Source organism: Cyanistes caeruleus, chromosome 5, assembly GCF_971803275.1.
Source record: "Cyanistes caeruleus chromosome 5, bCyaCae1.hap1.1, whole genome shotgun sequence".
NCBI lineage: Eukaryota > Metazoa > Chordata > Aves > Passeriformes > Paridae > Cyanistes > Cyanistes caeruleus.
Window position 1 is genome coordinate 14986111 of NC_141705.1, and position 12082 is coordinate 14998192.

A 12082-nucleotide genomic window follows, 5' to 3' on the forward strand; every position below is an offset into this window, starting at 1 on the left:
CCTTTTCTTACAGACACCTGCTCCACTGAGCGTCATTAAGTCTGTAATAATGACCATTTCCCGGACTGCCATGTGTTATTTCAACACATATGTATGTGGCAGTGTTCAAAAAAAGGAAAAAAGAAAATATGTAAGGAGCCTGTTACAAAGATAAAACACCATATACAATTCAGTCTGGTTTTTACCAATGCTGGTTTTTTTGCCTTATCAGCTACAAAGATAGCAAAGCATGTTTTGTCTTTACTCAGCGTTGGTTTTTGCAAGAGCACTGACTACCTACCAACTTGTGCCGTAAACAGAATTTAAGACTTCATTAACAGTCCTGATGAGATACTTTTTGAATGCTAGGGGACAGTAGGAAACAGATCCAGCTTGGTCACTGCTCACACCTTCTATAGAAAGCAACTTTGCTGTGCTAAGCAGGTTATTTTCATTGTGCTATTGAGAAATAAACCTGTAAGGGCACAGAGGCAGATTAGTCACTTCAGTTTCATTTGGTGGTTCTCAGGGCAACTAAACTGAATAAAAGCCAGCCAGTCCCAAAATAAAGGTTACTATGAACTAAAATAGTGCTGGTGACTTGTCGGCACTCAAACCAGGTTGAAGATTGCCTCACAAAGTGTCAGTGGCATTTGGTCTGGCAGGAGTCAAGAGAAACCTACTTTTTAAATTTATCAGTAGAATTGTCCAAGGGCTTCCAGAAATACTAATTTAATCAGATTCTTTATTTTTTAGCCAATTGTTTACCCAAAAAGAACCCATTACTCTTAATAGTTGTTTGAGATAGAGGTGGGAATAAAGGCTTCTCCCTCTTCATTCTGACATTGACTTTTTAAGATACAACTTTTTAAGAGATGAAAGTAAAACCCTGGTTTCATCCTGGCAAAGCTGATCATAAGCCATAGTGTGCAATTCATAGAAAAGTCTGTTCTAATGCTTGCTTTTTTACTCCTCCAATGTGAAGAATAATACCATTTGCTGAGGGGTGTAGTTTGAAATGAATCTATGGTTCTGCTGAATGGTCACAGAAAGTCACAGTGTGTATGGATCATATATCTTCTGTCCCTATTATATACATACTAAGTGGATGGCTTTACCTTTAGGTAATTTCACCAGTCATGGGATGTATATGATGCATTTCATCCTACTCTGCTGAATTACTATAGTGAAAACCGAAGACAACAGTAAAATTAAGGCACTGTTACAGGATTTAAGTGCAGTGCAGTCTAGCTAGAAGCCTTGAAAGCAGGAGATTATAGTTTTACACTGTTTTCAGTTTCTGAAAGGTATCCCAGAAAGACCAAAGAATTTAAAAGTCACATTTTTTCTGTGTCTGTAACTTGGGTATATTGGAAAACATGGGAGAAGATGGCTTGGATAAAACAAAATCGGTGAAAACTAGTTCATTGCAATAACTTTTATTGCTGTTAATAAAAATATTTATAAAGGCTGTACAGTAGCTTCTTAATAAACACATGTAAAGGAAATTGTCCTCTATAAGGCTGATAATCTATTAGTAAGATATGTGGCATTTCCTTTTCATAGTTTAGCTTTCATTTTCCACTCTTTAACTGTTAAATGCTGACCATTTGTATCTCAAGTCTTGGTATGCAAAGGCCCCAAAGCGAACAAGCGCAGCCTCCACAGGGGCTCGTGGCCCATGCCAGGCACTTGATCAAGGACCAAGAAAGTGCTCTCTTTTATGTGATATGACTGTTCTTGTCCTGTAGTTCCCCACCTTCATCACTATTGTACTTGTGCATGAAATGAAATTGAACTCTTACAGACATTAGTCTCCTTCATTAATCAGCCTAATGCATAACGGTGCTGTGGATTGCTAGAACTGATTCAAGCAGTTCTGAAGGAAACAGGCAATCACAGGCTGTCAAATGCATACACAGTACTTGTTCACACTGCATCACACAGAGTTCTTCACACTGAGTCTCTAGTATTTGGATGCTGTTAAAATTAGTTAATAAAATCACACCTTACCTTGTATCATTGTCCATCTCCAGAGCGAGTGGGCAGCTGTTAGAAGGAACCTGTGTTTTCCTGTCAAGTTTTTTGTGAATAACTACAGAAACTGTATTCCAATACTAAGGCTTTTGTTTTCTTTTAGGATCGAAATAGAATGTATGACAGTCTGAATATGCACTCTTTGGAAAACTCCCTTATTGACATTATGAGAGCAGAGCATGATCCACTTAAAGGTATGTTATTATGCTAAATAAAGAAAAAAGGGTCAGCCATTCTGCATATTTGAATTAATACTGATTGTTAATTTAGATGCAAGGTTCATATTAAATTGGCAAATGAACTGTTTTCTCACTCAAATGAAAAGTCTTAAGCTATCTTTTACTGAAAACATTGTTTCACAGTTACTTAAACCATTCCCAGTGTTGCTAGATAATATTCCCTTTCTCTGCTGTGGAAGCTGAAAAGAAAACTAAGTCCATTGATAAAAATCAGGTTTTGTCTTTTTAAGTGTATTTTTCAAATCTATGGAGGATACTTAGGCATCCAGTCTAAAGAAGTCCAGAAATGCTTTAGAATGCTGGTTCCTCTTACAGCTTGGGCTCTATTAAATCATTTGCCACAGCAGTGAGCGTACAGCTATCATGTGTGGGCTTCCATTTTAACTCCTTTTTTCACTGTACATTAATTTACTCTTGTGACTTATGTTCTTCCATACTTTCTCAGGTAGCATTTACTATTGAGCATCAGGGCAGGGAACCCAGACTGTTTCACTTGGACTGATCAGCTGTTACTTCATTTGTGGTGTTCTAATTAGACTAACACAATCTAATTTTAAAATTATACAAGACTTCAGGCTTGCTTCATAGAAATTAAATCTCTGTATTGAAGCAATTGAAAAAATAAAACAATCAGTTTTTTTGCAGCATTATTTACTCCCATCCATTCTCCATTTCTAGCAGCTCTTATACTTACTATACATTACATTAACACAGAGGGACCTGTTGTTCTCTCTTGCTAGTCTGCTTATGATTCTCATAAGACCTCTGTGATCTGTCGGAAGACCTGGAGCATTCAGACAGCACTTAATGGTATTTTAAGATTTAAAATAGTTAGTCAAAAGTTGAAAGTTTTTTTCCAAGCTGAAAATCTCTACAAAACATCTCTAAGTATGTAGCATTTGCTTCAACTGTTAATTTTCCTCAACTTTAAAGTAAGTGGAAGCTGAAATTAAATTTTCTTAGGTGTTTTTAAATCTGGTGTTTTCTTTTTTACTGCCTAAAGAGAATTAATTAAATTTTAGCAATTTTGTTAAAGTCCTTTATTAGATTCAATTTCTGCCTATTCTACATATTTTCAAAACATCATTAAGTAACACAAAAGGTTTAAAATCTGTAAACAGCTTGCCCAGTGGTAACTGCTGTGTGCTAAAAGCATGCATATCTCCTCAAAGATGAGGTGACCACGTGTATCACTCCTGTTACAGAGCATTCTTGCTTCTATTTGCTGTACTCAAGAAGTTACTACTTCTTTACTTGTCTGAAAGCTACTGTTAGGCATAAAGCTAAAGTATGCAGATCTTCTACAGCACTATACTGCCAATGGCACCTCTCTCATTCCTGAAGATGAAAACCAGTCTGTTTCTTCTTTCTGTACATGCTGACACAACAAATGGAATTGGTTGCTCGGTTCCCCCTGCCATCTCACTGTTTTAATTTTGGCTCTGTAATGCAGAAGAGATTTCAGAGGCACAGTGAGCACAGAAAATACCAATTTTTATTTTTATTCATATCTTCATATTTCATTATCTTACAGTAGACTGGTGTACAAAACTTTAAGATTTAAAAGTTAATTCGGTTCATACGTAGATACCTTGAAAAATCTCAGTAGTTTCCATCTGTGCTTTCTAGGGATATGAGAGTATGGTGCCAGTCTACAGTTAAGAGATTTTTTTTTTAACAGTTAAGCAGTCATGTTCTTGCAGTGAAAATTCTGCTAAATTTTATGTTTGAACAAAAACAGATGGAAGCCATAGATAGTGATAAACTCAAAGGAAACCCATTTTTCTGATCAAGTGCCAGAGAACAATGCACATGCCAACTGAATTTAAATAGAGTAATTGTGTGCTGCTATTTAAGTTGATGGGTGTAAGATATTTTTTTCTCTGTGGATGTGACTTCAGCTGAAACAGTTACATTATTAAGAATAAGGTACAAGAAATATTCCTTATGGACTGAAAATGGGAGGAAGAGGCCTTGTGGTATATAAACCTTTTAGTTCTTCTGTCTTCTGATGTTTTTTCACCATTAATTGGAATTTCTGTAATTTCTGAGCAACTTCTCTCCTTTTTTCCTTTTTTTTGCTAACAGCCATGAAACCTTTATTTGATTATATCAGTCTCTGTGACTTTTCACCACAGAAAATCTAACATTTACTTAAAACTCCATCATATTTGCTTGCAGAATGCACAGGATTAAGAAAACTATTATTATTATTACCTGTTGCTGTTATTAATATAAAATATATTTTGTTGTAACTGAAGAGTATTTTGTAACTAGAGAATATTTTAATGACAAGATTTCAAGTAAACCTAAGCACACTAAAACAATGCATCTTTTATATCTAATCACAGCAGTAAAATGAAAGTCCCTGGAATTTTAAGCACGTGTTTCAGATTTAGCTGCTTACAATATCTGGAGTATGACTAAGCATCTTGTCTCAAATTTTGCACAATGCAGAACAGACAGTCTGTGTACTAGCTCATAGCTTCAAGTTTTGCATGTCAGCATCCATTTTAGGAGCAAGTCAAATTTCACCACTTTTGCTTTCATGAACATGAAAAAAAATTGATTTCAAATCTGATTCACTGAAAGCTAAGGTTATGCCTGCCAGGAAATTTTTTATAAATTACTAGTTTTGGCTTCACTTAGACAAAGCTTTGTCATTACAACACACATGATCAAAAGAGAAGTAATTTTGTAGCTTTCGATATTTTCGAGGTAGTGTAATAGGGAGAAGATGTTTGACTTCAGTAGTCATTGCAGCAGAAATACTGATCATATTAGAACTAATTTTTCCCATGCACCTTTCTTGAAATGTGTTTCATAACAAGACATTAAGTAATGTTAAAGATAGTCCCATCTATCCAATTCCAGTGAAATAAAAGCTGAAGTTAAATTAATTCATTTTTGTATCATTATTCTTAAAACCGTTTTTATTCTCATGATAGTTCTTAAAACAATAGAGAGAACTAAAATACTGATAGCCTGACAGATATAGGTATTGCTAGTATAACTCTTCAGACATACCACTTGCACACCTGCTTTTCTTTTTTCTCCTTCTACTCCCCCAAATATCAATGTATTTTCCCGTCAAGAAGCAGGAAAGACAATGCATTTGGGCTGAAACAGGTTATGGAGAAAGCTTAGAAACAGTTGTTACATTTTCTGTGCAATATCTATTATTATTGAGAAGACTGATTTAATGGAATTCATTACCTGCTGTTTTAAACTTCTTTCTAGTAAAGATTGTGGCTCAGAGAACATTGTTTTTCTTTCAAAGACATTTGTTTTATATTTTGTGTTACGAAGCTCTAAAGTTTAAAGCTGCACTGTTTCTTGCTGGAGTAATTCAAATTGTGCCAAGAAAAGAATTTCTGAGGCTGGAAAAAAACATAGAGGAAAATATTCTCTCGCTAGTCACATAAAAGGCTTTGAAATCTTACATACACATTGTTTCTTCTTTCTGTCATAGAAACTTTTTCTGATAAAAGAATATATTTAAGACTGAGAGACTGGTTTGTCTGAATACATGGACTATCAAAGACAATCCATTTGGCCTCGTTGTGAGTTGCATAATTCAAACGCAAGCATTGGAAAGTGCAGTCTCTAGGTTTTGTGTAGCTAGGTGTTGTCCAAACAAGGGTTTGTGCAGTTGTCTTAACTACGCTGTTTCCAAAAACTGTTTTCTGAAACTACTGTGATCCTCAGCCATTCACTCTTAATGGGAAAAGCTTGACCTGGAAGGGGTAAGGAGTTTTTGATTCTCAGTCTCTTAATACAACCAATTAAGTTTTTTTTTAAAAGGGGGAGAGTAGACATGAAATATCAAACTTGTGGATCTGTGAGTCAGCAATTTTTAAAGCAATAATGTTTTAATATATGGGGATTCCTCCAACAGTTTAGTTAAATAGGAATAAAAAGTATGTATTTCTAAAAGTAGATGTGAATTTCCCTTAAGATAAAAAGTGAGTATGCCAAGAAGTTTATAAAAATTTAAATTTCCTTTGCCCCTATCAGTAACATGAGATTGAAGAAATGTTGCTAAAACTAAATTTGTTCTCTTTCCTCAAGTTTGGATTAGCAAGACCCTTAGGTGGATTCAGTGAATAAAGCGGCCCACCAAAATTTATTTGAAGCTTTTAATTTTTTTTCTGTCCTTGCAGAAGAATGCATTGAGAAACATGCACAAGGCACACAGTTCTGTTAATATTAATTACAATTAGATAAGGAAGAGGAGGCTAGGGTCAGTAGAATTCTAGTTGCATAAGAAGTGTCAGGCATACCTGCTGCTTCTTAGCAGTGCTAGTTTCAGTTTAGCCATGATACATGAGAATTATTCATTATCAGTATGGTGAAGTTGCAAGTTCAGGTTTGCACAGACAAAATTTCTGAAACATGATGATCTTTCTGATACAGAATGGTAATATTTGGCACTTCATATAGTAGTAGGTTACAAATTTTGGATTCTATGGGCAAGTTCTGCAGAGAGGTAGTGAATTAATTACTTTACAGTTTTCAGGAGTTGACTAAATCTATTATTTAAATATTAGCTATTTTCTAACTAATTGGCAGTTGATTTTTAACTATTCAATCATCTTTATTATTAAAACTACCTTATTAAGCAGGTGGAGGCCACTGGACCTGCTAGGAGACCATTGAATGGTCTATACAGTGATGTAGGATGGGACAGGATTTGTGCCTTGTTCTTAAAATAGTACAGTTTTCTTTTATGATGCATTGAACAACTTATAGTGAAAATAGCCAGCTAGAAAGATGTATTTGATAGAAGCAAAGTAAATTGTTACAAGATGGTGCTCCCATCTCTTGTTTTTGTTTTTGGCTGCAGTGGTTGGCCCAGCTGTCTGGTGCAGTCCTTCACTCAGTGAGAAGCCCTTCATTATTTCAGCTTGGCATCTGTGTTTCAGATGTAGCTTATTTGTGAAGCTATAAAGGGGAAAAAGCAAAAGAATGCAGAAGCAGAGTTATACACCTAGAATTTACTTATTTTTAGTTTTCCTCCCCAGATGTTTACACTAGTGAGATTCTCTGTCCTACTAGGCCTTAAATCTGCCTTCTGTTTATGAAATCATTGCAGAGAATAAACCCCTGTCCTTTGTCTCTCTTGCTAAATAGGAAAAGAGGATTAATTCAGATAGGGAGAAAGACTGTCACCACAGACTGAAGGAAGTTTGAGATCATGTCTCGCAAGTTTTTTTGTCATTCTTGATAAATACAGCATTCTGATTTGTAAGGAACACCTATTATTCCAAGTATTTCTACAGCAATGTATATAAATATGATATGGCAGTGATCTTGTGAAATTCTTGCTGTTAGAAAAATGAATATTAGCCTTGATAGATCAAAATCCTGAAAAAACATAGCAAAGTAACTTACACACCAGGCTGAGCTGTGGCAGCTCCCAGAGTGCAATTTAAGGATGCCTTTTTCCTGATGCTTTGCCTTTTTACCAGCATGCATTGCTAGAAGGGCAGAATTTTTCTATTTCCAAGATACATCAGCTGTAACTGTAGATGTTCAGTTTGACAGAAAAAGTATATTAAAACTGGACAGTTCAAAGACAAGAAACACAAAGACAGAGGCTTCTGCAAAGGTTTTTGTTTAGTATTTTGCCTAAGTCTACTCAAAGATTCTGTTGAAATTAGAGAAGACAGCAAAGTCATTTCGGATAGCATTCATCTGTCCTTCTCCAGGAGCCTGCCCTAGCCTTTCAGTGCTTCCAAATTCAACAGCAGATTGTTCTTACCTAATCTGCAGGTGTTCTGATACCATCCATTCTTGCAATAATAAAGTCTGTGGGATGACAAATAGTTCACAGCTGTATAAAGATCTTTTTTGCCACAATGCCTGTAAATAAGCTTGAACAAAATTCCCTAAATTATCTCAATATTGCTATTTTGAAGTTTTACATTTCAGAGTTTCCAATGTGTAAATTTTCAAATTATTTTTTGACAGAAAATTACCATGTTGATTTCTTCAAGGAGAAGAACAAAACCTAAACCCTATTATTTACAGATTTGCAACAAAAATAGTTTTTATTTAACCCCAAAGGTGTCCCTTGGGACTCAGAACTACTTGAAGAAATTTCTAGTCCTGCTGCTAAGATCATGGGTTTACCAGCAGTAGAGGACCAAACAGAGTGATGATAAGAATTGCTAGACAGCCTTAATATAGAGGTTGTTGATTTGGCTTTCTTTCTTTTTTTTCCCCTGGGGTTTCTTTTTCTTGAAAGCCATCTACATATATATGAGCCTTTAAAAATGTGTGAGTTTTACATGCCCATTACTTCTAGACTGGGTTCTTCTTTATTCTTTTTTACAAGAATTCCCATTTCCTTCAAAAGAGATACATGTTTAAGTCACAGTATTCATATATATATGCATATATACATAAAATACTCTTCAGTTTTTAAGCAAGCAAATATATCTGAATAACAAGATAGATAGCAATGCAGTTTTTTTGCACATTAAACCACAGTTTTTCCAAACACAGCAGCTATTGTAAATGTCTCTCTAGGTCAGTGTGCACTACTGATATGTTTGCAGCTTCCTGTAAACAGAAAAAGTCTCCTTTAATAAAAAGGAATTTGTAGTGAACAGACACTTCAGCTGTGCATTTTAAACCATTCATTTGACTACTAAAGTGTAGCATGCCAACGGTGTAGTAAAGTGCAATTCTGGAAAAATTCTAATGTAAGGATATAAGGTTTTCAAATAATTTTTTTATTCAGTCTAAAATGCTGGAAATTTTATCTATAATAGTCTTTAATTTTGTTGAATCTGTAGATAAGCAATTGCTCTAATGTTGCTAGACTTACTGAAAAATATTACATACCAGGGTTATATGAAGCATACCAAGATGGAGTCATAAATCAGTTAATAAAATTTTCATGCCTTATTTCTTATTAACATGATTTTTCTTAAATTGATTCAGTAGAGAAGCACTAAGCTGTAGAAATGCCACTCTGTTAAGCAATTTGCATAGTGCAGTTATTCACAGTCACTGTGAAAGAGAAGACTAAAGCAGTCAGCACTATTTCTGGGTGTCATGAAACAAAAAGTGGCTTTATCCTATTGGAGCTGATCCCAAAGTACACTGCAGATCTTATGACCAGAGAATTAAGGTTAAGAAGTCTGTTCTTGTCAGCTTTAACTTGGGTCAAGGGTATTGTTGGTTAATGTGCTTGGAGTTAAATATTAGCTCTTTATTTCCCTTAGGCAAATTCTAAGCAGTGATATTTTGTTATTTTTTTCTAGCATAATAGCTAAAACCTCTGCATTTGTTTTGTTCTTTGGTTTTTGTTTTCTTTTAAGGTCGCTTGAATTATCCACATCCGGGGACTGACAATCTTCTGATGTTAAATGGTAAGTTCTAATCTTATAACAGTTTCTAATTATCTCTAGCTTAGCTTAAATCTGACATGTTGGTATAAAATTATACTATTATATTCTGTTACTGAATTACTTGCCTCTAGTCTTCAACACTGATGGGACTGTTGCCATTTTTGGGAGTTGAATGGCAAGAGCTAATCTTGCAACAGCCTTTCATTATATCTAGCTTATTGGAAATCTGAAATGCTCGTAATGATGCACTATTCTTTGTTGTTCTCAAGCAAACCAAGGGTATGTTTTCCAAAGAGCTGTTAGAAATCTGTTCTACTGGAACAGGAATTAGAAAAATAAGAAGGATAGAAACACATGTTTTTCTATTTTGGGTAAATAAAGAGTGAACTAGACACTTTGTATTACACTCATGTGAAATAACATTTTATTTTTTTGGGGTTTTTCTAAGTGGCTTTTGTCAAGCACGTGTCTAACTGTGAAATATGCTGAAGTTAGAGTTCATGTTGATGTTCCTCTCCCAGTAGGTCAGGCTTCATGAACATCTGCTACTCAGTGAAGGCATGAACTTTAGCCTTTGTTCAAGGCTAAAGAAGGAAGCACAGCTTGGTAATCCATCTAAGTCAATAATAAATGAGGGGTTTTGCACATAAATGTTTTCTGCATTGGGAAAAATTAGAGCTGTAGCGCCACAGCTTCTCTAGATTAGAAAACATGGAAGCTGTTGCACATAAAGTACATTTTTGTCATTCACTTGGTGAGTCTAAGTGTTAACAGTTAAGATCTCTTAAAAAAAAATGTCTAGAATACATTTTTTGCGGTTTGAAATTATGTCGTTTTTTTGGTGGTGTTGGTGGTTTTTGGTGATCTTTTTTTTTTAATTGCCTTACCCATTCTGTGCAGTCATTTACTTGTGCAAATGGACATAAATTGTAAACAAATGTATATTTTACCTTTTTTTTAAATCTTTTTTTTTTTTTATAATACTTTTATAAACATTTTTAACTTTTTAAAACATTTAGAATAAATGTTTAAAATTTTAAGGAAGTTAAGATTTACCCTTATACCCAGTGAAGGAAAATACTGCACAATAGCCATTTGTAGACGTAGATCCTTTGGTATTGAATAGGTAAGTTTGAGATAATGGAGTATCTTGAAAAGAAAAAAATAGGTACATAACTATTGAAATAAAATCAGTATCTTGATTCCTCTACACTGAATATCGATGTGCTTGATGTCACAACATTTACAGCATTTTACTTTCTGTATTTAACTGCAGCTTTAAGACCTATTCTGCAAACTGGTTTGTTCAGGTGGTATACATGCAATTATCTGCTGTTGTACAAGGAAGTGTTAGATGGGAAGGTATGAAGAGAAACTGAAATATTTCAGTGAGATGGGTGTAAGAAATTAATATTTTAATTAATTTAATTTTACTTAGAATGGTGAACTTCTCTTTTTAGAGTTTTGCATGCTAAAAAAGTACATGGGAGGTATTGTTACTCCATGGAATATCTAGGAAAGAAGGGGTTTGTTGTTATCATGGACACTGGAAAAACGCAGTAGTACCAGTCTGTCCTAAAACCTTACCATAAAGCTAGAACATGTGCTAAAGAGTGTCTTACTTTTAACACTGGTGTGGTTTCTCTTGTACTTTTTAAGGTAGCACTTAGTGTGACTGCTATATTAAAAGCTGCAATATTATTTTCAGCCTTCAGTAAGTGAGATAAAAAATAACAGTTTGGGTATCTAAAAGGTGCTGCAACACTTAGTTTTTAAAATTACATCCTTTAGAATTTAATTCAGAGCCTAGTCTCTATCACATAGCTGGAGTCTGACATAGCTGTCAGTGCAGGCCAGGCCAGTAAGGAACACTCTTCAGAGCCCCTTCAGGTTGGCACGTCTTAACTGTAGCTTCTTGCAGCTCAAGAACAGAAGCACTGGAAACAACTCCTGGGAAGCTCCAGCTGCTCTGACTCTGCACAACCTTTCTTTCTTAGCAGGAATTGAGGGACTTCCTCCAAATGTGCAGTAATGAGAATTATGGTTTGAACACCTGTTGATAAACTTGTAGACTTCAATTTCCTTCTCCACTTATGTGGGTTCAAGCTAACATTTCCCTCTATCTCTGTAATTGGTGACTTGGAGGGAGAATTGGGAAGAGTTAGTAATTCAAAGACTCTCATTTGTCCCTTAATTTCTCAGTAAGTACTGTAGTAGCTATGATGAGGAACAGGAATACCAGACCTTCATGAAAGCAAATCACAATTATTTTAAACATCCTCTGCTCATTTATGCATACACTAATGCTTAACACTGACCCTCTCTGAATTTTAGTTGGATTAATTTTAGTGAACTGGTATCTCTGGATTCCAGAAAGGTTCTAACATGAGCCAGGCTGGATCTGTGCAGCCCTTTTAAGACTAAGCACTTATAGATAAAACTTTTTTTTAGGTAGATTTTCATCTA

General features: G+C 35.0%; 1 protein-coding gene across 1 annotated transcript in view; it reads left to right on the forward strand.

The window, feature by feature from the left end:
- The window catches only part of CPEB2 (cytoplasmic polyadenylation element binding protein 2), a 50291-nt gene that overhangs the window by 11993 nt on the left and 26216 nt on the right, over positions 1–12082 (forward strand). Inside the window, exons 3-4 of the mRNA XM_086890253.1 lie at positions 2120–2210; positions 9587–9637. Of these exons, the coding sequence (XP_086746379.1) occupies positions 2120–2210; positions 9587–9637 (142 nt within the window). The remainder of the gene's footprint in view (positions 1–2119; positions 2211–9586; positions 9638–12082) is intronic.